General features: G+C 40.5%; 1 protein-coding gene across 2 annotated transcripts in view; it reads left to right on the forward strand.

Moving 5' to 3' along the window:
• Nucleotides 1-27,617, forward strand: part of Ube2h (ubiquitin conjugating enzyme E2 H) — a 125,031-nt gene that overhangs the window by 50,755 nt on the left and 46,659 nt on the right. For both annotated transcript variants that reach the window (XM_008846351.3, XM_029570032.1), the window contains exons 2-3: nt 7,334-7,410; nt 8,766-8,840. In XM_008846351.3, coding sequence (XP_008844573.1) covers nt 7,334-7,410; nt 8,766-8,840 — 152 coding nt within the window. The remainder of the gene's footprint in view (nt 1-7,333; nt 7,411-8,765; nt 8,841-27,617) is intronic.

The raw sequence follows: 27,617 nt of genomic DNA on the forward strand, positions 1-27,617 counted from the left end.
TTTTGATTTAATTTTATTTGGTCTTTTTGAGACAGGGTCTCTCTGTAGTCCCAGCTGGCCTGGAACTCACTATGTAGACCAGGCTGGCCTTGAACTCACAGAGATCCTCCTGCCTCTGCCTCCTGAGTGCTGGGATTAAAGGTGTGCGTCACCACACCCGGCTTTTAATTTTATTTTAAAAGACAAGGTCTCATTTGAGCCAGGCTGGCCTTGTACTCACTGTGTATCCTTGGACTTCTGTGATCTCGCTCTACCTCCTGAATGCTGGGATTATAGGCATATTCCACCACATCTGATTTGTGTGATGCTGGGGAGTGAATTTAGGGCTTCATGCATATTAGGCACGTACTGTTTGCACCTAAGCTACATTCCTTAGCACACTCCCCCATTAAAAAAAATTCTTTTGCTTATATTCTCTGTGGATTTTTTAAAAGACCAAGTCTCCCTGTAGGCCCCATCTAACCTGGAACGCACTATATAGAACAGGCTAGCCTCAATCACAGAGATCTTCCAGCCTCAGCCTTCCAAGTGCTGGACTTAAAGACATGTGCCACCATGCCAGGCTTATGGATTTTTTAAAATAAAAGCAACATTATAGTTGAGTTTTCTCCCTTCTTCAACCCAGTTTTTCATAAACATAAGATAGCTTTTTAAAACATTCATTCATTTATTGGTGGGCGTCTATGGAGGTCAGAGGACAATTTGCAGCAGTCAGCTCTTATTCCACCATGTGGGTTCCAGGGACTAAACTCAAGTCATCGGGCTTGGCAGCAAGTGCTCTTACTCACTGAGCCATCTCATTAGCCCTCTTTGTGTGTGTGTGTGTGTGTATTGCCTGTATGTATGTGAGTGCATGTACCTGTGTTGTGCAGTACTGCAGAGGTCAGAAGAGGGCTTCAGATTCCCCTGGAGTTAAGGATGGCTCATAGCAGCCACATGGGTTCTGGGAATCAAACCTGGGTCCTCTGCAAGAGCAGTCAGTGCTCTTAACCACTGAGCCATCTCTCCGCTCAAGTGGATTTTAAGCAGAATTTCATTTAAGCTGTTATTTTTCCATATCGGTTTAGATTATTTTTTAACTCCATTTTTCCAGGCTTTTATTAAACTTCCAACAGTAATTACTACTTCCCCTTGTAAGTTTTCCAAGTGGGTAGTTGAACCTGGGCCCAGTTGAATAAGCCATATTCATTTGTTTTAGAGCGCAGAGTTTTCTGTTTTGATCACATGAAAATCACATTTAATATGCTAGCTAGTATATTCATTTGTAGTTTTTTTTCAGTGTAAAATCTTAACAGTGATCTTCTACCTGCTACTCCTTTTTGCTTATTGCTTTAAACAAGCTCAAGAATGTGGCGTTCTCTTGGCCCCTTTTAATTTTTATGAAATCAAGATTGAATTACTATTAATACCACTTTTGACACCCGCGATGCTTGATGAACATAGAGTTGTAAAAGGAACAGCAAATGTCAGCCATTTGTGTTCTGGAAAACCACTAGCAGGCATGTCTAACCCATGTCTGGCTGCATGGGTCTCCAGATAGCTGTGAGTGCAGCCCAAAATGTTTGTAGATGACAACATAAGACAGTGTCAAAAGGTTAGACATCTGATAGGAAGTGAAGAGGTCTGTCTGTGATCAGAGCTTTTAGAGCAGTGATTCCTAACCTGTTCATAAGGGCAGACCAATTGTATGTAGATAGGTTATCTTTTTCATTTTCCTCTGGATCTACAAACATGTTTAAATTTTAAGGAGCTTATTTTAAGAAACATTTCTTGAAATTATTGAAGTCATACAAGTAAGATGGAGAATTATTAGTCTCTAGAGACCCAAACTTCTAATTTAGCCAGTCTAGGGAAAGAAGGAACAGGAAGGAGAGCCACTGTCTGGATTGATGCCCTTGGTCTTTCAGAAAGTAGCTTTATGACTTGAGAGTATGTTGAATGTTCTACAGAGGAAGGGGAGGACAGTGTTATCTCTTTCTACTCAGTTTCTGTGATCCATTGTTTACACTTGGTAATCTTCATCTATTGAATGGGCAGTATGACTGCCTACCACTTTACTGTGAAGAATGCCAAAGAAAATAATTCTTTGTAAAATGTCACTTCTTCCTGTGAAAGATTCACATATGCCTTGATTATAATGTCTGTAATTTTTAAACACTAATTAAGTTTAATTCTGTCTTCAGTGATTGGATTGGCATTGCAGACTATATGTCAGATGTCAGCATAAAAATTGGTCTATTTCATCTTCTTTTTTTAGAAATTTTTAAAATTTATTTTACAGTTGTTAGGACTGAAACACAGGGTCTCACACGTTAGGCAAGTGCTCTTCCACCCAGCCACAAGAGAGCAACTCTTTTGAATGGGGAAGAGTGGTTTTATTTTTTCATTTTTGTTTTGGTATTGTTATTCATGTTTTTTATTTTGTTTTTATAATTTTTTATTGAAGTTTTGGTATTGTTATGTTTCTTGTTTTGTTTTTATAATTTTTTATTGAAGTTTTGTGTATCTTACATAAAATCATCTTTATGCCCCCTTCCCCCTTCTCCTTTGGCACCCTTCCATAGCCCTCTCACTGGAGTTCATGCATTCTGTCATTTGTGTTAAGGCCTGTTATGTAAAGTTAGTATCCCGAGATATCCCTCAGTGCAAGTTCATCTACTGGGGTTTAGTCAGCCTATCTAGAGTCTCTTCAAGATCTGCAGTTCCTCACCCCTATTTCATCTCTTAAGACTAATGTCATTTCTAGCCTGCTGGGTGGTAACTTCATAGGAAAAAGAAGTAATGGTCAAGATGTTTTAGGGAAGAGAACATTGGAAATACGAATATCAACTTTGCTACATAGATAATCCATCAAGCCATATTAACCTTAGTTGATAATAATTGATGAACTTTTTTTTTGATCTTTATGAGACAGGGTCTCTCTGGCCTGGAACTTGCTATGTAGACCAGGCTGGCCTTGAACTCAAACAGATCTGCCTGCCTCTGTCTCCCCACTGCTGGGATTAAAGGCGTGTGCTATCACGCTGGCTTGATAAACTTTTTTAAAAATTATTTTTGTTTTATGTGTATGTGTGTATTGCCTACATGTAGGTAGGTGCACTCGTGTAATGCAATGCCTTCAGAGGAAAGGGTGTTGAATCCCCTGGAACTGGAATTAGGGACAGTTGTTAGCTGCTGTGTGGGTGCTGGGAAGTCCTATGGAAGAGCAACCAGTGCTCTTAACCACTGATCTACTACCTCCAGCCCCTAATTGATGAACTTCATCCTAAGTACTGTGAATGGCATAGCAAAGATGGATATGGACCTTAGGGAGAAATGGAATGTTTTGAAAATAGCTGTTTCCCTTAGGATTTTGCTGAGAACCACCCAGTTACTTGCATGTCTCCATATCATTATGGGAAAATGATATGTTGCCTATGACTTGGAAGATTTCCAGGTTAGATGCTGATGTCATCAAGGGAAGGATTGATTTATTTTTCTTCTGTGTTGCCAGCTCCTGTGGATAGGCGGTAATCTGCCTTTGGAATGACAGGATTCTCACACGGGGATGTAGTTTTATTTACTGCCACACAGAAGATTTTCAGGTCTAGATCTCTAAGCATCCCTCCTGTCTGTACCATAGTTTCCATCTGAGAGGTGCTGGAGAATGACAGCATTTCTCTAGGGAAATGCTTCCTGGGACTTGGAGCACAGTATATCAGTGCAGAGCTCATTATTTTTTTGCCTCTAGGTCTAGTTAACCAAGAAATATTTTTGTTAAGAAATTAATTTTATAATTCCCTAAGAGCAGAAAGGAAAGCTGGAAGTTTTAATTAAGTACTAGATTTCTTTATTTCTTTTTTCTTTTTTTTTTTTTTTAAATCTTTTTTGAGACAGGGTCTCCCTGTAGCCCCAGCAGGCCTGAAACTCCCTATGTAGACCAGGCTGGCCTTGAACTCACAGAGATCGCCTGCCTCTGCCTCGCGAGTGCTGGGATTAAAAGTGTGCACCACCAGGCCTGGCTTGGTATCATACATTTTAAATACTAAATATTTCCATTGTATCTCCAAAAGAGGATTCCTTGTGAACATTACTTTCTAAGGTGTGTTTGTGATGATTTTCATATTGATGGTTAACAGACATCTTTTACAAGAAAGTAATTAATCTCAAGGAGAGTTGAGGACAAATTGGTCAGAATGTGGAGAGTAGCTGCCATGCAGCTTGCTTCTGCTTCTCCACAAAAGCACATAGTCCTTTCTTGGGCTACAGCTCTGGAGACCAATTCCCTGGTAAGTGCATTATTAGTAGGCTTAGGGCATAGTGTCATTTGAGTTCTGGATTCTTGACCTGCTAATGTCATTCCTATGGCACAGTCTTAGTTGTTAGCCCTTGTCTTCCTTTCTGAATCCTGATAGACAACATTTTGTCAAGAATGTCATTTATATTTTGACAGTTTGGCATTTACCTCTGAATATTGGATTGTGTAACTGTAATGCCATTGAAGGGCAATAAGGTGGCTAGAATTTAAAAAATGAGCTGGACTTGGGTTCCTCGGAATGCTAATCATTGTTCTGCTAGCCGGGCGTGGTGATGCAAGCCTTTAATCCCAGCACTTGGGAAGCAGAGGTAGGTGGATCTCTGTGAGTTCAAGGCCAGCCTGGTCTACATAGTGAGTTCTAGGCCAGCAGGGGCTACAGGGAGACCCTGTCTCAAAACAACCCAACTAAAAAATACTGTTCTGCTGATAATTGTGGCAATCCTTAAGGTAAAACACTAAGTGGGTAAAAACTAGTATTTCTGTGAATAACTTAGAACTGAATAAAATGTGATTTATAGGTTTAAGAGGTTTTTTTTGTTTGTTTTTGTCTTTTTGAGACAGGGTTTCCCTGTAGCCCCAGCTGTCCTGGAATTCACTATGTAGACCAGGCTGGCCTCAAACTCACAGAGATCCGCCTGCCTCTGCCTCCCAAGTAGTGCTGGGATTAAAGGTGTGCGCCACCATGCCCGGCCAAGAGTGTTTTTTAATCAGACCAGTATCTGAAGAATTTTTTTTTTTTTAATGTAGTGGAAAAAATCTTATAAAACTAAAAATAGTAAAGGAACCTTCTCATGAGTTTCCACCAGTTTACTAGTCGGACCAGCCCATTTCAGAAATGGATCATTATTTTTGTTGTTTAATGGCCGCCTTCTTGCCACCCTTGCCTTTGACTTGGCAGCAGAGAGGGAAAAAGAAGCCTGTGGTCTCTGCCATAGGTAGTTGCAGTCAAGTAACTTTATATTTTTTGTAGTAGGTCATCCATTTAGTGGTAATAGAATGCTTATTTCAGTGTGGTGTTTTTCTTTTGACTAAACTTGAAATCCTTTGTTCTGTGTGACTGTCAGTACCATTCTAAGGCAGCTTAATTTAGAACGGTTTCTCTTTACCAACTTGGTAGATGTTTTTAAAAGTTTCGTTCAGTTTGCCTTTAATTTCTCACATGAAATGGGCTGCTACAAGAACTCATCAATGTGTGGTTCAGTGTGTGATTAGAGACCTTGCTGTATCTGGCATATGGGTTATACTAAGGAGAGAGGACCATTGATTTCTAGTCTTGTTTAACATGATTTAGGAAAGGAGAATCTTTGTCAAGTAGATGCAAACATGGATTAAATCCTGAGCAAACCAGAAAATGGAAGGCACTGTTTTATTGCATCCTTCTACAGACAGGAAAGATACCTTTTTATTTGTTTGGTTGGTTTTTTATGGAAGTGTTTTTTAGTTTTATGTGTATGAGTGTTCTGCCTGAGAGTATGTGTGCACCATGTGCATGTATTGCCAGGGGAGGCCAGAAGAGGCCATTGGATCTCCTGGAGCTGGAGTTACAGTTAGGGTGTGAGCCACCATCATGTAAGTGCTAGGAATAGAACCTGGGTCTTCTGCTTCTCCTTTACCTCCTTAGTGCTGGAATTAAAAGCGTGTGCCACCGTGCCTGGCTAAAACTACTCTAAAGCCAGACATAGACCATGCTGTAATATAGTACTTAGGAGATTAGGCAAGAGGATCATTAGGACTTTGAGGGCAGGCAGATCATTAAGCTGAGCATGGTACCACACACCAATAATCCTGCTACTGAGGAGGCAGAGGCAGGCTGATCTCTGAGAGATCAAGACCAGCCTAGTCTACATAGCAAGGTCCAGGCTACCTGGGGTACAGGGAGACCCTGACTCAAAAAAGAATTCTTTGATTTTGGGGCTGGAGAGATGGCTCAGCAGCTAAGAGCATGTTCTGCTCTTTCAGAGGATCCCAGTTCGGTTCCCAGCACCTGCATCCAGTGGCTATAACCTATAACTCTAGATCCAGTGGATCCAACACCCTCTTCTGGCCTCTGAGCATACCTACACACATGTGACAGAATAGTTCAGACAGATAGATAAAAATAAAAACAATAAAAGTAGATTTTTAAAAAAATATCATTTCTTACTGCCAGGCGTGGTGGCACGTGCCTTTAATCCCAGCACTTAGGAGGCAGAGGCAGGCGGATCTCTGTGAGTTCAAGGCCAGCCTCTTCTACATAATGAGTTCCAGGACAGCTGGGGCCATAGGGAGACCCTGTCTCAAAAAGACCCCCCCAAAAAAAATTTCTTTTGTTTCTGTTTAATGAATGTTAAAATAGAGTTTGCACTGTTGTTTAAGAAGGATGACACCAGACTATCATATCTAGGTTTCTTTTTTATTATTACAATGAGATTTGAGCCCCTACCACCTAAAATTCCTGTTGTAGAGTCATTACTGGGTTGGACCACAGAAGCAGAAGCTAGACTGATTTTAGAGCAATAGTCTGCTTTTCTACTAATGTGGATTAACTTGGTTTAAAGTAAGTGAATTTTACTATTTGTATGTGTACATGCACAGGCATGTGAGGCCACAGGTCAGCCTTAAGTGTTGTTCCTGAGGAGTTCTCCCCCACCACCTTGTTTTATTGATTAGACTGCCTCCCCAGTGTTGAATTACAACTGTACACCACCCTCAAACCCATGTCCTTATGCCTGTGTAGCAGGCACTTGGTATGAGCTATCATACGTTAAGTCCTGAATCTTACTACTTTAAAGGAGTGAGCGTCTCAAAGCCAGGCAAGTGTTTGAGGAAGCAATCTAAAAGTATTATCTCTGATCCCTGAATCCAAAGCTCAAAAGCTTTCAAAGCTTTTTATAAGGGGTATAAATTGTCTCTCAAACCACTAGAATTGTTACATACATATTTTATTACTTAACAGTATTGTATCATGCTTTGGTAACACTTTATTTAACTGACATGTCTTGGGGATATCATGCGTAGTTCATAAGCCTGTGAAATTTCCTTTACTTTTCACCTCAGCATTGAAAGCAAGCATGAGGTTACAATCCTAGGAGGACTCAATGAATTTGTAGTGAAGTTTTATGGACCACAAGGAAGTAAGTACATGTGTTGGTATGTGTTCTTCTATTATAGCCTTTTATTCTTAATAGACAATAGGACTATCAAAGACAGGGGTACATAGTCTTAGAAAAGTAAATTGAGCTGATTACTAGAGTCAGCGAGTAAGGAAATCTTCTTTACAATTTCTTCTATGAGTTGAGTTATGGGTTCTGTTACATGACCTCGTGAATGTTTATTTAAATATATTTTTTGGACTGGACCCAGTGGTGTACATCTTTAATCTCAGCACTCGGGAGCCAGAGGCAGGTGAATCTCTGTGAGTTCAATGGCAGCCTGGTGTGCATAGCGAGTTCCAGGCCAGCTGGGGCTACAGGGAGACCCTGTCTTGAAAAGACAAAAAAAAATTTTTTTTAATTAAATAAATAAATATGTTTTTACTTTATGTGTTATGAGTGTTTTGCTTGTGTGTATATGAGTGTACCTGTGTCACGCAATGCCTGTGGAGGTCAGAAGAGGGCGTCAGTTCCTCCACAGCTGGAGTTACCTAGGGTTGTTAGCTACCATGTGGGTGCTGGGAATAGAACTCAGGTCGTCTGCAAGAGCAGCCAGTGCTCTTAACCGCTGACCCAACTCTCCAGCCCCACAGAATGTTTCTTAAGAAACTTATCATTGAGCCATTGGGCCTATAATCCCAGCACTTGGGAGGTAGAGGCATTACCAAGTAGTGCTCAACAGAATCAAGTAAGAGGAGAGAATGACTCATTAGCTCTCGATATTTTAAACAAAAGTATGGGAGTTTTTTGTTTTGTTTTCTAGTATTGGGGATTGAAGCCAGCCTTTGTGTGTGCTAGGTAAGTGCTCTACAGCCAAGTTACACTGCCAAGCCTTTTTACTTTTTATTTGAGACAGGAGTCTCATTAAGTTGCTTAAGCTGGCTTGAGCTTGCTAGTCCAAACAGGCCTTGGAACTTTTGATACTCCTGCCTCAGCCTCCTGAGCTAGGATTACAGGCCTGCTCTCTTTGGCCCAGCCTAAGGGAAAACAAGATAATTTGAACATGGAGTACCTACTGGTTATAGTAGGTTCTGAACTTTTTGGCAGGGGAGTGGGGGGTTGGTTGCTTTGGTTTTGTTCAGTTTTTGTTGTTTGAGACAGGTCTTACTGTGTAGCCCAGACTGTCTCAGAACCCAAAGCAATCCTCCAGTCTTTCTTCCTAAATGCTGGGATCGCATGCCTAAATCACCGTGTCCAGCTGGTTTCTGACTCTTGAAGGAATTAGCTTGAAGCCTTTTTCAGAAAAGATGAGGATTTAATGTTTAAATTACATTCGGACTTATTTTCTAACTTGAAGACACAGTTCTAATGTTTAATGTGTTTTATTTCTATTCCAGCACCATATGAAGGTGGAGTATGGAAAGTTAGAGTGGATCTTCCTGATAAATACCCTTTCAAATCTCCATCTATAGGTATGTTATGATTTGGTTTCTCTTCTTGGACATTTCTGAAATCTAAGAGGGAAAAAAAAAAATGTATTCTTTAGGAGATGGATTGAGTCCAGAAATTATTACTGAATTGAATTTTTCCTTTCTTGGATTTTCCTTTGACTTTTTTTGGTTGGAGAAACTTCCATAGGCTTATAGAAGACATTTTGAACATATTCTTTACATGATTATATTGATTTTTCTCTTTCAATGACAAATGAAATCAGTAACCTTTAGATATACTACCCATTCAGGCTGCTAGCAATAAAAACAAAACAAAACAAAACCACATTCTCTCTTAAATCTCACTTTGATTACCAGATTGTTGAAGAATATGTAGTATCTGTTCTAAGTCTGTCATTTAAAAGTCAGGCCTACCTGTTCCTTTGCTGTGATTAACTCAACTCTGGTACCTAGTATGAAATGTCCGTTTTCCATTCTATCCATGTTCAATCTTTATAGTCTTTCAGTCAGAACATAGAAAAATGCCAGCCTCAGTGGGTTGTGCAAGAGGTGCTTTTTTCTCCTTTCCGTCATCCTCCTCTTGATAGGAGGAAGTAATGTTACTGTCCTATCACCTACTGTTAGACACTCAGTGATAATTTAGATATTTTAGTGTTATGTACTACAAAGGTATTTTAAAAATATTTTGAAATCATAGAATGGTAAAAATTGTCAACTTTTTTTTTTCTTCAGTCTCTTTGTGGCTTTAAAGTAGTATAAAATATTAACCAATTTGAAATAACAGTAAAATTGAACATCTGTGGTCAGACAAATTCTCATGTTGAGAATTGCCAACATTCCAATAGTTAACTGCTGCTGGGGGCTGTCCAGAACTTAGCCTGACCTCCTGAAGTTTAAACTAACCCCTGTTCCCAGCAAAAACTTTTTTTAAAGAAATGGACCAAAATATCCTGAAGTTTTGCTTTGATTCTAGACTTCAGCATTTCTGATTAGGGATAAATAGTGTGTTAGAGTAGGATAGTCACAGACTTAAGTCCTCTCATAGTAGCAACTGTGTCCCCATGTATAACTACTTGACATCCTGTTTTATGTTCTAAAAATACAGAAGAGCATCTATAACCCCTTCTTAGACTGGTGAACTCATGGCCCTCATTTGAATAGGCTCGTTTCCTTCAGGTCCTTACATGAGTTTTTTAAATCCAACATCCACCCAGAAGATGTTCCTGAATAAATGGGTCAGTAATTACCTCATTGCTGCAAGGGTCTCCATGTTGTAGAGCCTAGGGATGGCGAGACAGGAATATATGCTGTGAGGTGTTGAATCTGAGACAGTTAGACCTGTGTGGCTAGGGACCAAAGCCTCTCCTTGGCTTCATCCCACGGTAACAGAATGTAGGTGTCACTCAGAGGGCATTCTGCTGTGGTTTCTCATCCATCCCGGTTTATGCATCTCTTTAGTGTTTCTATTTAGCCATTTAAAATTTCAAATATATAATAAATACCTTTTTTTTTTTTTTTTTTTTCGGTCTTTTTGAGACAGGGTCTCCCTGTAGCCCCACCTGGCCTAGACTCATTAGGTAAACCAGGTTGGCCTTGAACTCACAGAAATCCACCTGTCTCTACCTCCCGAGTGCTGGGACTAAAGGGTGCGTCACCACACCCAGCTAATACCAATTTTTTAAAGATGAGAAGTTGGCATTCCCAGTCTAGTTTTACTACTTTTTACATTTGTACTCAGAGGAAACAGTAGAACCTGCAGAAGCTAGGAGTAACCCTGTGGAAGTGCAGCTAGAGCTCAGACTTGAACCATTCATTGTAGCTTGCTAAACTATATCCAAGAAGACCTTTTTCTACCCCATTGCTGGCAGTCAGACCCAGCCTTTGCACTTCCTAGGCAAGCACTCTATCACTGGGCTACATATATCCCCTGCCCTAAAATATCTAAATTTAAAACATTGTTTATTTACTAACTGTGCCCTTTCCCTCAAGTAATCATATAGTATGCAATTGGTTGGATAAATGACCAGGCTAACCTAACTTCTTTAGTTTTCCTGCTCTTTCAGAACTTGGTAGTGTCTACAGATGTGTATCATCGTCTCTTAAGGGAGTGGATCGAGTTGAAATATTTGTACACGCTGTCCTTGTTTCCTCCAAAAGAAGATTGCATAAGAGTTTTAATCAGTTGTGTGGGATGACCCATTTTCAGGTCATCAACAATGTAATTACTATTGGGATGTACTCGAGCCATTTTGAGAAGCAATGGCTCATTTAGAAGAGGCAAGGTTTCCTTTTTGAGTTTTAGAGACAGATACACAGAAGGGAAAGGAAGTAAGATAAACTCAATTTTTTTGTTCTTTTATCTTTTTGAGACAAGGTCTCCCTGTAGCCCCAGCTGACCTGGAACTCACAGAGATTGGCCTGCCTCTGCCTCCTGAGTGCTGGGACTAAAGGTGTATACCACCACACCCAGCTAATTTTTTTGTTCTTTTAAAACCTTGTTCCCATAGTATCTGGGCAGATGTACCATTCTTCCCAAATTTAACTAACTCCTAAATATTAAGGTGTAGAATTGGAAAGTATGCTCAGTGACAGTGCTTACCTAATATTTATCGAACTGTTCAATCCTCAGTACTATAAATAAATGTAAATTTAGATCTTTAATGCTTATACCTTGGGACAGGGTGTCTGATCAGTCTGTGTGTAGGCAGCCTTCAACTCATAGTCCTCTTGCCTCAGTCTCCTGAGCGCAGGCATATGCCACCATATACAGCTTGAAATTCAAAATACATACAAAATTTTCTTTTTTTTGGTGTGTAAGTTTATATTCAGAAATGTGTGTGTGTGTGTGTGTGTGTGTGTGTGTGTGCATGCACATTGGGTGTTGTTCCTGGGAGCTATCTATACAGTTTTGAAACAATCTCTCACTGGGACCTAGAGCTTGTGATTAGGCTAGGTTGGTTGGCCAGCAAACTCTAAGTACCTGCCTGTCTCTGCCTTCCAGCTATGGAATTACAAATTAACATCATGACTGGCATTTAAAAAACATTTATTTTTATTGTTTTTATTTATGTGTCTGTATGAATGAATGTTACATGTGTGCAGATGCCCATGGAGGCCAGAAGAGGGTGTTTGGATCCCCTAGAGCTGGAGTTACAGGCCATTATGAGTTGCCTGACATGAGGGCTGGGAACTGAACTCATGTTTTCTGGAAAAGAACACTTAATCACTGAACTCTCGCTCCAGAATGGCTCTTTAAATGAGAACTGGGTATCAAACATAAGTCCTAATGCTTGCATGGCAAACACTTTACTGAGTCCCAAGAGTATATACTTTTTAACTTCATCTCTGTGTGTCTATTTTAATTGTAAAAATAATCCATTTTGGCCAGGCTTGGTAGCATACACCTTTAATCCCAGTGCTGGGGAGGCACAGGCAGGCCTCTGAGTTCAAGGCCAGTCTGGTCTACATAGTGAGTTCCAGGACAGCTGGGGCTACAGGGAGACCCTGTTTCAAAGTGACCCCCTAAAAAAATCCATTTTGAAAAAAACAAAATGTAAGCAAGTTTAATGAACAAAAATTAAAAATATCTCACAATCTTATCCTGTGCATCATTCTTTATATTCTGGTGTGTATTTTTTTTGTGTGTACATGCGTATGTACATGTGAGCGTGGTGTGTGTGGCCAGGCCAGAGGACTGCATCTTCTATAACTCTTCGGTAGTCCTTTCAGGCAGGGTCTCTCCCTGAACCTGTAGCTTGTGGGGGTTTTTTTTTTTTTTCCTCTTAGGCTGGCAGCCAGCAAGCTCCAGAGATCTTTCTGTATCTGCCCAAGGGAGACCTTTCCTGTGCCACCCCCTCCCCATGCTGGGATTTAGAGGCTAAGCCCACTTTGTTATGTAGCTGCTGAGATCTGAATTTAAGGTCCTCAGGGTTGTTATTGTTAGCAAGCTTTCTGAGCAGGCTCTCCAGTCCCTGGGGTATCTTTTTAAAAACATTTGTCTGTGAATAAGAACAAAGTCAAATGACATGTATATGTAAAAATGCCGTAATGAAACCTATTGCTTTGTATGCTAACTTAAAAAAACATTTGTTTGCATTTCTAAATCTAGGTAGGTTCAATGTAATTTGATATGCTGATTTTTGGAATGCTTTGCAATTATGGTTTTAGAAGGATTTTGGTAGTTGTGTGACTACAACTTTTAGAAACAATTCATATCTAAATGAGTGGGGTTTTAATTATTTGTTTATTTATATTTTATGTGTATGAGTGTTTTGCCTGCATGAATTTAAGTACACTCATTCATGCATTGCCCATGGAGGCCAGAAGAGGGCATTAGATCCCCTGGAACTAGAGTTAAGGACAGTTGTTAGCTGCCATGTGGATGCTGGGAAATGAATCCAGGTCCTCTGTAAGAGCAGCCAGTGCTCTTAACCAGTAAGTCATTTCTCCAGCCTCGTGAGTGGGTATTTTTTGTTTTGTTAGTTTTTTTGTTTTTATTGAATTTTTGTGTATTTTATACAGAATCAAACTATCTTAATCATCTTTACACCCCCGTCCCACCAGTACCCTCTGATATACCCCCCCAACCCATATACTCTGTCATCCATGTTAAGGTCCAAAGTGTCAAGTCAGTGTCCCCAGACGTTCCTCAGTGCAAGTCTAATTTGAGGTCTAATCAGCCTATCTAGTGATTGGGTATTTTTAATCAAAACAGTCACTTAACTACCATAAATCATCTTTGGAAAGAAAAGCAACCTAAATGGATGCCATGGGAAGTTACAGACTTAAACTTAGAATGCCGTCACTGCTTCAAGCACTTTGAGCTTATCATTTGGAATTTGAGTGATGTCAGTTGGTATGAAATTGGACCTCTTGGGCACTTACAGAGAAAAATTATAAAATGCCTTTAGTCAACTGTAACATCTTTAAAATATTTGCATCTTTTTTCAGAGCGATTCCTTTGAAAGCTGTAGTATTTGAATCCTTAAGTTCTTAAAATTCAGATTTTTCTTTCCATTCACAGATATTTCTTGAAATACCTTTACTGTAAAAGTAATACTTATATGAACCATTGTTTCCACTTCTAGAAAATGAGATAATAGCTGGGCACTGTGATGCTCACCTATGTCATAGCTACTTGGTAGGCTGAGATAGGATTGCTTAAGCCTACAAGATTGAAACAATTGGGCAACATATTGATCCCATCTTTTTTTTTTATTTTATTTATTTATTTTTTTTAATGTATACAAGTGTATTGCCTGCATGTATGCGAGTGCACCCATGTCGTGCAGTGCCGTGGAGGTCAGAAGAGGGCTTTGGATTCCCCTGGAACTGGAGTTAAGGACGGTTCGTAGCGCCATGTGGGTACTGGGAATTGAACCCGGGTCCTCTGCAAGAGCAGCTAGTGTTCTTAACTGCTGAGCCAACTCTCCAGCCCCTCACCCCCATCTCTTAAAAAAAAAAAAAAAAGAAGACGACACTGAGCCTGGTAGTTCATTGCTGGAGTCCCAGCACTTGGGAAGTTAAGGCAGGAGGATTACTTGGCCCCAGGATTACTGAGGCCCGTTTGGAATTCAGTGAATTCTGTGTGCTATTTATATATCTTACTACTAACAGTGCATAAAATGTTCAAGGTATATGACCATTCTCCTGGACATTAGGAAGGTTGGAGGTAAAGAAAAGATGGATATAAAGTACCGCCCATTCTTCCATTCTTTAGAAGATGTATGTGTCAACACCTCAATTTATATGAGAGTTTAAAAAAGAGTTTTTGTTTTGTTTTGAGACAGTATCTTGCTATGTAACCCTGCCTGGCCTAGACTCACAGAGATCTTTCTGCTTCTGCCTCCCAAGCACTGGAATTAAAAGTGTGTACCACCATGCCCAGCTTCAGAATCCCTTTTAAGTTTCCCAATCTGTGATAGAGTTTTAATTGAAAGATACCTAATAGGTGTTCCATCTATTTAAAAAAAAAAAAAAAAAACCAAAAAACTGGTGCCAGTGATTAAGGGAAATGATTTAATCTTTTCCTAGCATAAATGTTTTATTCACTATGGCCAGAAATTACCTATTTTTGGAGTGGAGTTTTATAATATGATATGACTAACTATAGAACTTAGAATGCTTACAGTTTTTTCTGTTCCTAGATGGAAAACATTGTCTAGTTATTCCTCCAGGAGCTAGTGTGCATAACTGAAGTGAGCAGTACTTAGTCAGGGTTGTGAGGAGTGTGTCATTCATGAGAAGCTTTGGGTTAGTCATTTAACAAAGGCTTAGTTGGGCCACCACAGTATTTATACAAGTAAAATGAAGTTTTGGACTGAAGAAGCAAATTTCCATTTATATCACCTATTTGTATGACCTTGGATTTGTTTTTATTTTTATATTTTATTTATTTTTATTTTATGTGTATGCATGTATTGGCTACGTGTAGGTAAGTGCACCCGTGCCATGCAATGGCTGTTGGATCCCCTGGAACTGGAGTTATGGACAGTTGTTAGCTTCCATGTGGGTGCTGGGATTTGAACCCAGGTCTTCTGCAAGAACAGTGTTCTTAACCACTGAGCCATCTCTCCAGCCCAACCTTGGATTTGAATTCAGTTCCTCTCCCAATGGTTATCTTCCAATAGAGAAGAATAATAGTGTAGTAGGAAAGTTCCATAAAACATTATTTTATTTATGCTGGGCAAGGTGGCGCATGCCTTTAATCCCAGCACTTGGGAGGCAGGGGCGGGTGGATCTCTGTGAGCTCAAGGCCAGTCTGTTCTACTAGTGAGTTTCAGGCCAGCTTGGGCTACAGGGAAACCCAGTCTCAAAAAGACCAGAAAAATTATTTTTATGTGTAGCGTGTATTGCCTGCATGTATGTAAGTGCAGCCATATCGTGCAGTTCCCTCAGTGGTCAGAAGAAGGTGTTGGATCTCCTGGAACTGGACTTATGGGCAGCTGTTAGCTGCCATGTGGGTGCTGGGATTCAAACACAGGTCTTCTGCGAGAGCAGCCAGTGTTCTTAAATGCTGAGCCATCTCTCCAGCCCCTCCCCCACCAGTAGAAAAATATTAAAGCTAATATTTTGAGAATGCAGCTGTAATGAAAAGTTCCTTTGTTAAAGATGTTCTGAAAATGAAAATTTATCCTACATCTTTTTCCTCAGTTTGACAAGTTTGATTCTTGCTGTGTGCTGGCCATTACTCTTAAGTTCTAGGGATATAGAAGTGAACACATTGCATTATCTTCTTTTGAGGGAAGAGAATAAAAAGCAAAATTTAAAATAGTTGAAGGTTTATGCAAAGAATTGATGTGATAGAATAATTACTTTGGGTTGGATATTTAGGAATGCCTCTAAGCAAGTAAATTTGAACTGAGACTTTAAAAAAAAAAAAAAAAAGTAACTGTGGTCTTCCATGATCAGGGAAGGCATTCTAGGCAAGAAGAATTTGCCAGTGCTAATGCCCCAGGCTGGAGAGGCTGAGTAAAGAGAGATATGATAAAGTGCCCATGCATAGGAAGGGATGAAATCTCAGAGGGCTTTGCAGGACAGGTTTATAGCTTGAATTTTACCATAAATGTATGGAAAGAGCATTGAAAGGTTGGCAGAGTGATGAGTGCAGACGGTTATTCTAGCTATTGTCAGAGAACCTGCTGGGGTTTTTTTGTTTTTGTTTTTTGGGTTTTGTTTTGTTTTGTTTTTAGGTGGTTTTTTTTTTTTTTTTTTTTTTTTTTTTTTTTTTTTTTGGCCTTTTTGAAGCAGGGTCTCCCTGTAGCCCCAGCTGTCCTGGAACTCACTATGTAGACCAAGCTGGCCTTGAATTCACAGAGATCCGCCTGTCTCTGCCTCTCAAGTGCTAGGACTACAGGCATGTGCCACCACGCCTGGAGAACCTGCTGTTTTGGATCAGGATGCTGAGGTTGAGAAACTCTGGTCTAGATCTGTTATGCCAAAGTCAGTTGGTTATATAAAGGACATTAACATGTACCAGGCTTTGTATCAAATGCATATAATTCCAGCTTTCATAATTTGGAGGCAGGAGGATCAAGTTAAAGGTCATCCTCTGATAAATAGTGAGTTCAGGGCTAGCCTGAACTGAGTGAGCTACATGAAACTCAGAAAAACAAACAGGAGCTAGAGATGGCTCAGCTGTTAGGAACACTGGCTGTTTTACCAGAGGACCTGGGTTCGGTTCCCAGCACCCACATGGCAGCTGCTATCTATAACTCCAGTTCCAGGGGATCCAACGTCCTCTTCTGGCCTCTGTGGACACTGCATGTGTGTAGTGCACCTAAGTGCATGCTGGCAAAACACTCATACACATAAAAATAAAATCCATTAAGAGTTGGGCTTGGAGGCAGAGACAGGCGGATATCTGTGAGTTCCAGGCCAGCAGGGAGACCCTGTCTCAAAAATAGCTAGCTAGCTAGATAAATCCATTAAAAGGGAAGGCTTTTTGTTTTCTCTTTAAATGGAAGATTCTGAAGAGGGGGTTTGTTTTGTTTTGTTTTTTTAAGACAGTCTCACTGCATAATCCCAGCTTGCCTGGAACTCACAGAGATCTGCCTTCCAAGTACTAGGACAAAGGTGTGTGCCACCATGCCCAGCTTGGAATTCTGAAGGTTTGTTTTGTTGTTGTTGTTGTTGTTGTTTGAGACAGGGTCTCCCTATAGTGGCCTGGAACTCACTGTATAGACCAGGCTGGCCTCAAACTCAGAGATCCACCTGCCTTTGCCTCCTGAGTGCTGGTATTAAAGGCATGTACCACCACGCTTGTCAGTTCTGAAATATTTTGGAACAGACTTTGTACAGTGTTGTCTAGGAAAAAAAGAAAAACTTGATGTTCTAGGGTTAGTAGGAGCCATGCCTTTGAGGATGGAAGGGGCAAAAAAGGCTGATAGATTGGAGCTGTTGAGGCAGGAAAAGATATTATGGGAAATGATTAGTCTTATCATTGACTACACTCTTAATCAAAATGAGCAAGGCTATTGAGTGGAAAGGAACCTAAGAAGAGGGATGAGGTTGGCTTGATTGAAGTGGAAGATTTGCAGACTGAGGTAAAATGGAAAAGTCATTGGAGAATGGGGGAGCTAAAAAGAGAGGAAGACTGTAAGTAGTGATGGGCCCATGCAGGGTTGTTGAACATAGTTCCAAGTACAGTGAGCCTCTGAAACCAAGAATTCTGAGTCCACTGATTGAATCCACCGTGCAACCAAAAACACTGGAAAAAACTGTATCTGTGCGGAACATGAATAACATACCTTGAATGATACAATGTAACTATTTGCATAACATTTACATTTATTTACATTTATTACATTTATTTTGTCTCCCCCCCTGCCCCAGCTGAGGATCAAACCCAGGGCCTTGTGCTTGCTAGGCAAGTGCTCTACCACTGAGCTAAATCCCCAACCCCACATTTATATTGTTTTAATCATAAGTAATCTAGACATAATTTAAAGTGGGGGGATGTGTTTCAGTCATAGACAAGTACTGTGCCCCATAAGAGACGTGGGCATTTGCAGATTTTAGTGTGGGAGTGGTGGTGCTGGAAGGGACAACTGAGTAATGGCTGTATAGCAGATGGGATTTGCTGAGGATAGCTAGAGAGCGATGTTAGTAATAGCTCTTCAGTCTTAAGTTGATTAAGAAGATGGTAACGGTAAGAGGGCTGGGGGGTAGATAAAAAATGGGAGGACCAGTGAATTAGTTGATGGGCTGAGAAGATCCTTAGCAAGGACAAGAGACTAGAAGAGATGTCTGGATTTGTGACATGGAAGCAGAGCTGTCTATAGAGACAACAGTTCTTGGTATGTCCTGGGAATATGAAGTAGAATGAGATAGAGGGTTGGTCTTTGAGGAGAAGCATAGAGAACCAAGGTTAGGAGTATGGTCTTTATGATAATGTCACTAAAAATAATAGGAGTTGAGGCAGAGAAAGAACTGGGGGCCACATGCTAAAGTTATCACTTGTTGGAGTTACTATACCAACATTGCAGCTACCTGAATAAAAAAGCCTGACTCTTAAATTTAGTTTTTAAGACTGGGCCCAAACTCAGAGGGCACTCGTTCCCCACAGATGTCTGAACTATGCTGCTGAAATTGAGTCCTGAAACCTGTCTGGAACTATGCTCCTGAGTCGAGCCTCACTCATCATTTTTATTCAAAAGCATTTCTCCAGCTTTAGTTGGGGGTCTTTCCAGCTGGCCTGAAACTCACAGAGCTCCGACTGCCTCTGCTTCCTGAGTGCTGTGATTAAAGGCGCTGGGCATGGGGAAGTACAAGTTTGGATCCTTCCTTATTAGCACACATTCTTTCTCAATCTTCAAGTTTTTAATGAAGTTGGGTGCTCTCTTTCAGTGCTTTGCTATGTTAACTCTCAAGCATACCCACATTCATTCATTAACCTTTTGAATGGAGTATCACATTGAGGTTTCCCAGGTTAATTTAAAGTCATTAGTCAAGATTCTATCAATTTTATAAAAATCAATCCTACAGTTCCCATTTGTTTGATAGATGAAGAAACATGTCCATGGGGTGATCACGGGTGATAGGATAGTTATTGGGTAATCATGAGTGGTGTGCTGAAGGATCAGCATAGGTCAGTATGATGTCATCTTAGGTTTCTGGAGTAGGTGGCATGGGCAGGGCAGCATTGGAGAAGGCACACGGAACATGACAACTATTCTTGCAAAAATAGGTCTCTTGCCAAGGTGTTTTCTGGCATGGCTATGCCAGTCATGCTTGGATACAAGGAGGCCTGTAGGAGAAAGCACAGATGTGGAGCCTCAGCTTCAATTAATGAGAGAAAACGGGTGCAACCATTAGTTGGCCTTTAACTTAGTTTATATATGTAAGCATTACTACATGCAGGCGTTGGTGACAAAGACCAGAAGAGGATTTTGGATCCCTGAAACTGGAGTTAAAAACAGTTGTTAGCCCAAGGAAAAGCACCATTAAAAACCATGGTGTAGGCCAGGCATAGTGGCTCATGCCTTTAATCCCAGTACTCAGGAAGGCAGAGGCAAGTGGATTTCTGTGAGTTCAAGGCCAGCCTGATCTACATAGTGAATTCTGGGCCATTTGGGGCTGTAGGGAGACCCTGTCTCAAAGACAGACAAAACAAGACAAAACCTTGGTTTTATATAAACTAAGTTTGGACTGGAGAGATGACTCAGCAGTTAAGAGCACTGGCTACTCTTAGAGAGGACCCAAGTTCAGTTCCCAGCACCCACATGGCAACTGACAACTACCCATAACTTGAGCATGGTGGCACATGCCTTAATCCCAGCACTTGGGAGGCAGAGGTAGGCAGATCTCTGAATTCAAGGCCAGCCTGGTCTACATAGGGAGTTCTAGGCCAGCTGGGACTAGAGGGAGACTCTGTCTCAAGAAGAAAAAAAAAAGTGATAAAAGTATTTAACATATATAAGCTATTTTAAAAGACCAAAGGAATTTATGTACGTTTCTTTCATTTGTCAAAATTCTTTAGGACAAATACCTGGGGTTTGATTTCTGTCAAAATAATAATGTCTGCTGATTGGCAGTCAGGACAGGATTGTATGATTTATTGAGTTTGTACTTGTGGTGATTGAAAAGACAAGGAGACAGTGGGATGATTCCCCCCACCCCCATGGAGCCTACTAATGATGTATGGGGTCAAATGCTTTGAAATAAAAACAGGGTGAGTTCTTTGTTGAAGGAGGTTTTTAATAGAGGTAAATATTGATAACAAAAAAGACTGAGGAATGAGCCAAAGTGGCTCAAAACAGTAGGGTAACTTGAGTCATATAGTGTGAGGAGGTTGATAAACTGGCAAGGTAATTAAGGAATTGTTTGAAAGTAGAAATGGCAGCTAAAAGTTTATCTGGCTGGATGGTGTTTGCTCCAGGGGTTATAGGAGTGTGCCATATTCTAGCACTATGGTTTCTTTGCCTGATTTGTCTCCATGTGAAAAAAAAAAATGAATTGCAGTGCATTAGGAATGGGATGTATATTTATGGAAGACACTTTGTATAGGAAGTATAAAAATTCCACATGGAAGTACAAGATTTGATATGGTCACATAGACCACAATGTCATTATAATGTCACTCAATCCTGTGGTACACATGTCCCATATAATGAATTTGGGCAAGACTGACCAAAAAAAAAAAGCAAGTTACGTGTATTTCTGCAGTGTGTAAAAGAAAGTTGAAATCATTTGGAGATATGCAAGGATAAATAATATCAAGATCATTTTGTCTAGCAAACTGAATGGACTTGGATTAGCCCTGTTGAATAAGAGTAACTAATTCTTTATTAATTTGGGGTGAAAATATTTTTTGTTTGGGTATTGGATAGAAATATTTAAATTATTAAAGAGGAATTGTCTTTGCTACAAGAGAAAAAGGAGTTTTAGAAACAAGTAGATAAACTGGGCATGGTGGCTCATTCCTTTAACCAGCACTTGGGAGGCAGAGACTGGCAGATCTCTGTGAATCCAAAGCCAGCCTGTTCTACATAGCAAGTTCCAGGCCACTTGGGGCTACAGGGAGACTCTGTCTCAAGAAGATGAAAAAAAAAAAAAAACCCAAAAAACAAGTAGATAAATTTTATCGTTTATGAGGAAGTTGGTTTTGTTTTAAATTCAGCTGCAAACTGAAACTGCTATAATAGAGTTAAGCAACTTGTTAAGAGCACTGGCTGCTCCTAGAGAGGACCCAGGTTTGGTTCCCAGTACTCACATGGCAACTGGCAACCAACCCTAACTCCTGTTTTAGGGGATCCAGTACCCTCTTCTGACCTCCGTGGGCATTGCACAACATGGGTGTACTTACATACATGCAGACAATACTATACTCAGACACATAAAATAAAAATAAATATTTTTTTTTAAAAAAGAAATACCACATTGTTAAATCAGTGCCTCCTTCAAGAGAAACAAAAATGTGAAGAAAAGCAAAATTGGGAATTCCAAGGGAAGGTTGATGTCAGTTGAAATCCTAAAAGCTGTGAGAAGAATTTAATGTTATCTTTTGGGGGACAGACAGTTGTAATTTATGAGGCTTAATAAAAAGATTAGTAACAATATGTCCAAAATAATTAGGTAAACATTTAGCCAAATTTCATCTGGTGCTATCTGTAAATAGTTTTCTTGGAGGGCTGGAGAGATGGCTCAGCCATTGAGAACACTGGCTGTTCTTGCAGAAGACCCAGGTTCGAATCCCAGCACCCACATAGCAGCTAAGAACTGTCCATAACTCCAGTTGCAGGGGATTCGACAGCCTCTTCCATCATCCGTGGGCATTGCACAACATGGGCGCACTTACCTACATGCAGGCAATACATGCATACACATAAATAATAACATTTTTTTTTTAAGTTTTCTGGGGGCTGGAGAGATGGCTCAGGGTTTAAGAACACTGGTTGTTCTTGCAGAAGACCTAGGTTCAAATCCCAGCACCCCCATGGCAGCTAATTAACTGTTCTTAACTCCAGTCCCAGGGGATCCGACAGCCTCTTCTGACCTCCAAGGGCATTGCATGACACGGGTGCACTTACCTACATGCAGGCAATACACACATACACATAAAATAAAATAATAAATAAAAAAAAATTTAAGATGTTTTCTGATGAAGCCTGTAAATCATTCAAAACAATTAGATTTGTATCTTTAGTAAAAGCTAATATGATGTTATGTGTATAATGAAATAGATAAGTGTTAGGAAATTTATTTCTAACAAGGTTTATTTGCATTGTTTACCCAGTATTGACATAAGGTTCACTATTAGTCATGCCTTGAGTGAAAATTTTCCATTTAAAAATTATACATAAGCCGGGCGTGGTGGTGCACGCCTGTAGTCCCAGCACTTGGGAGGCAAATCTCTGTGAGTTCAAGGCCATCCTGGTCTACACAGTAAGTTCCAGGACAGCTGGGGCTACAGGGAGACCCTGCTTCAAAAAGATAAAAAAAATAAAAATAAAATAAAATAAAAATATTAAACATAGATGCCTAGTTATTGAAAGCAGGCACAGAAATAGCAAGTCTTTAAAAAGTCAAATCTTTTACTATAGCAGTAGAATAAACTCTAGGTATGGCCATTAAACATTTTAAAACATCAGTTATATCATTCTGGTATTTTACTAAGAATTGTGTAATATTTAGCCAAAACTAAATGTTTTTAAGTGAACCTTGATCAGACATATATTTTATTTTTAAGCCAATCCTTATAATAGAGATTTGCTTGAATTTTTTCCTTGGATATTTTAAGATTTTTTTAAAAATTAATTTATTTTATGTGTATGAGTGTGTTGCCTACCTGTGTCGTGCAGTGCCTGAGGAGGTCAGAAGAAGGTGTCAGATCCCCTGGAACTGGAGTTACAGTTATTAGCTGCCATGTGGGTGCTGGGGATTGAGCCCAGGTTCTCCGGAAGAACAGCAAAGCCATACTCAAGCCTTCATAATGTATGAAAAGACTTTTCTTATTTCTCTGTTGCATTCTGGTAACATCCAGCCAGCTTAACCTTCATATCTAAATCCTTCTTTACTAAAAGTATTTCCATTCTTAACATCCTTCTAACATTTACTAATTATTTTAATATGAGGAGACTTAAAAAACATCAATAAATTTATCATCTGTTGTGAAGACTTTCACCATTCTTACCTTCTCATAAGTTTCTAATGACAAATTGTGTGTTATTTCTTTTTTATGTATATGAATGTTTTGCCTGCGTGTATATAATAGATGTACCACATGCATGCAGTGCTCATAGAGGTCAGAAAAAAGCATCAGCTCTCCCTGGAACTAAAGTTACAGATGGTTGTTAGGTATCACGTGGGCACTGGGAACTGAACCCAGGTCCTCTACAAAAGCAGCCAAAACTCTTTAACTGCCAAGCCATCTCTCCAGCTCTTGTATTTGTTGTTTGTTTTTTGAGACAGGGTCTTCCTATAGCCCAAGCTGACCTGGAACTCATTGTGTAGGCCAGGCTGGCTTCCATCTCACAGAGATCTGCCTGCCTTTGCCTCCCAAGTGCTGGAATTAAAGTGCTGGAATTAAATTACCCAACAATGTAATTCTTTTGAAAGTATACCTTTTTTCTCTAGATAAGGCTGTATTGTATATCTACTTTCATTTGATTCCAAAGAGTTAAATGTTTCCGTTGAACTGTTTCTAAACAGTAGCTTAATTAGTCATCAAATTTTCCCTAAGATTCTGAATTAAGTGTCCCATACTTGGGTTACCAGGGAAAATATTTCTAAATAACATTTAAAGGTTCACAAATTTGAGCCGGGTATGGTGGCATACACTTTTGATCCCAGCACTTGGAAGGTGAGGCAGAGTTCAAGGCCAGCCTGGTCTACATAGTGAATTCCAGGACAGCTGGGGCTACAGGGAGACCCTGTCTCAAAAAGACCCCCCCAAAAGTTTTTGCTTTGATGTTGCTTTAGTTCATTCCTTTAATTGCCGTGCATACATACACAATTCAGGAGATAAATCCCCATAATGAAAGCGGAAAGATGGAAATGAAATTGAAAGTTTGATCACAGTTCCTTGCTGTTCAAACCTGTTAAGGAGATTTTAAATGTGAATAAAGAATTATTAAAGCACGGGGTGCATGGTACAAGGACTCTTGTGCTTGTCCTATCTCCCTGTGTATGACTAAGAGTGTCCAAAAATTCCCCCTTCCTCAAGACTTTTCCAGGCACCTATCCGTGAGAGCACTCTGATGTGATGGTTGTGAGATAACTTACATGTATGACTGAGGCATTTTATATTTCTTTTTCCTCAGGATGTTCCCAGCCCTCACACAGGGTACTACAACTCAGCTTTACTATACCAACATTGCAATTAACTGAATAGAAAAGCTTGACTCCTGTTTTTTTGTTTGTTTTTATTTTTGGTCTTTTTGAGACAGGGTCTCCCTATAGTAGCCCAGGCTGGCCTGGAACTAGCACTGTAGACCAGGCTGGCCTTGAACTCACAGACATCCACCTGCCTCTGCCTCACCTCCCAAGTGCTGGGATCAAAAGTGTGTGCCATCACGCCTGGCAGACTCTTGTTTTTTTGTTTTTAATTATTTTTATTTTATGTGTGTGAGTGTATTGCCTGCACGTATGTGAGTGCACCTGTATCGTGCAATGCCGTGGAGGTCAGAAGAGGACTTCGGAGTCCCCTAGAACTGGAGAGTTAAGGACAGTTCGTAGCTACCATGTGGGTGCTGGGAATTGAACCCGGGTCCTCTGCAAGAACAGTCAGTGCTCGTAACCACTGAGACATCTCTCCAGCCCCAGACTCTTGATTTTAAGAATGGGTCCACACTCAGAGGTCATTGGTTCCCCCAGATCTCTTGGAATTGTCTGTATCCTGGAACTGTGCTGCTGGACCTGTGTCCTGAGTCCTGTCTGGAACTGTGCTCCTGAGTCAGGCCTCATCATTTTTATTCAGAACCATTTCTCCAGCTTCAGTAGGGGAAGTACAAGTTTGACTCCATCCTTATCAGCACTCACTCTTTCTCAAACTTCATGTTTTTTAATGAAGTTGGGTGCTCTCTTTCAGTGCTTTGATATGTTAATTCTCAAGCATACCCACATTCATTCATTAACTTTGGGTAGAGTACCACATTGAGGTTACCCAGGTTAACTAAAAAGTTATTAGTCCAGATACTGTCCATTTTGTAGAAGTCATTCCTACAATCTCTGAGAGAAGCCAGTGTTCAGATTGGCCCTATTGACATGACTACTGTCAGGGGCCTGTGTTAGCTAAATTCATCCCACTTATCTTGCTTATTATTAGGGTAAAAATAGTACATTAGCTTTCCCTCCTCTAAGGATAACCTTGTCTCTATGTGCTACTGAAGAGGACTTACTATCCATTTCCTTCTGGAAGTTGACTTAATACCAGTTTGAATTCTGCCTTGAACAGCTCTTAGACGTTGTTGCTTGACTTCTCAAGCGATTTATTTATTTTTACATTGTGTGTCCGAGTATTTGCATGCACCACATGTGTGCCCAAGGAGCCAGGAAGCCATTGGAACCCTGAAACTGGAGTTACAGTTGCTAGCCACCATGTGAATGCTGGGGATCAAACCCAAATCCTCTGTAACAACAGCAAGTACTCTTAACCACTGAGTCATCTCTCCCACTCCTTCTAATCCCCCTTTCCTCTTCCCAACTCGAACTAGCCTCTTTACTTCTAGTCGTGTATCTGTATGTGTGTGTGAGAGAGAGACAATTTTATTGTGGTGGTTTACAAGAACATGGGTGAAAGTTAGAAGGAGCATGGGCCCCTTTCCAGCGGCTGCACCACTGAAGAAGTATCTCTCCATCCTCCATTGACAATTAGTTTTGTATAAATCCTCAGAGAGTAGTGAGTTACCATGAGCCCCTCCCTCTCCTATGACAGAGTTTTGACCGTCCCATCATGTACAAATCTCATGATGATAGTAACAATGGCTATGAGTTCAAGAGCGCAACAGCCATGTCATGCCCTGGTGTTTGTGTTCCATGCCTGTCCCCCCCATTTCCTCTTACTTTTATGGTCTTTCTGCCCCTTCTGCTTTGTTCCCTGAACCTTGGAGGGAATGATAAAGATGTCTCATTTATGGCTGGGCTTTCAGCCATCCTTTATTCTCAGTACTTTGACCAATTATGAGTCACTTTGACCACTGCAAAAAGAAACTTCTCTGACCAAATCTAACAGGAGCATTATTTTTTTTTAATTTATTATCTTTATTTTATGTGTATGAGTGTATTGCCTGCATGTACGTGAGCGCACCCATGTCGTGCAATGCCACGGAGGTCAGAAGAGGGCTTCGGATTCCCCTGGAACTGGAGTTAAGGATGGTTTAAAGCCACCATGTGGGTGCTGGGAATTGAACCCGGGTCCACACAAGAGCAGTCAGTGCTCTTAACTGCTGAGCCAGCTCTCCAGCCCCTGGGAGCATTATTTTTTAGAAGGAAATTTGACAGATACATTCTGTCCATTTAGCAAAACAAAAGTAAGTTGCTTCCTGACAAGGGTCTATGCCTTGCCAGGTTTTGACCAGGTTTACAGTACCATATATGAATATGTCCTGTGGAGTAGACATCAAATTTATCATAAAGTGATTGGTCACCCCCATAACAAAGTTGCCACTATTGTACCTGTAGGCTCATCTTGCCTGGCCAGTCAGTATTTCACACAGTGCCATAGCTGAGTAAGACAGTTGACAGTTCTTCCCCAGCAGCCTGGCAATTGCTTGTTTTGAGGGCCTCAGGAGCTTCCCTGACCAATAACTCATAGAGAGGCAATTCACCCTTTGCACAAGGATTCTCATTTAATGACCTGTGGCTTCTGGGCAGTTCATTTATTATAGTCTTTACATTGGCTAGGTAAAAAAAATTCCCAGCACCCACATGGCAGCTACAAACTGTCCTTAACTCCAGTTCCAGGGGAATCCGAAGACCTCTTCTGATCACTGTGGCATTGCCTGACACAGATGCACTCACATACATTCAGGCGGATCTCTGTGAGTTCAAGTCTGGTCTACATAGTGAGTTCCAGGAGAGCTGGGGCTACAGGGAGACCCTGTCTCAAAAAGACCAAAAAAAAAAAAAAACCACCCCTACAATGAACCTACCATTTGACCCAGTTATAGCACTCCTTGGCATATACCCAAAGAACTCATCCTATTGCAGAGACACTTGTACATCCATGTTTGTTGCTGCTTTTTTCACCAGCAGTGGATGAGTGTTCCCCTTTCCCTACATCCTCTCCAATATTTGGTATCATATTTTTTCTTAGCCAGTCTGACTGGGGTAAGATGAAATCTTAAAGTGGTTTTAATT

The sequence above is a fragment of the Nannospalax galili genome, unplaced genomic scaffold, assembly GCF_000622305.1.
Source record: "Nannospalax galili isolate Female #2095 unplaced genomic scaffold, S.galili_v1.0 scaffold660, whole genome shotgun sequence".
In the NCBI taxonomy this organism is placed as follows: domain Eukaryota; kingdom Metazoa; phylum Chordata; class Mammalia; order Rodentia; family Spalacidae; genus Nannospalax; species Nannospalax galili.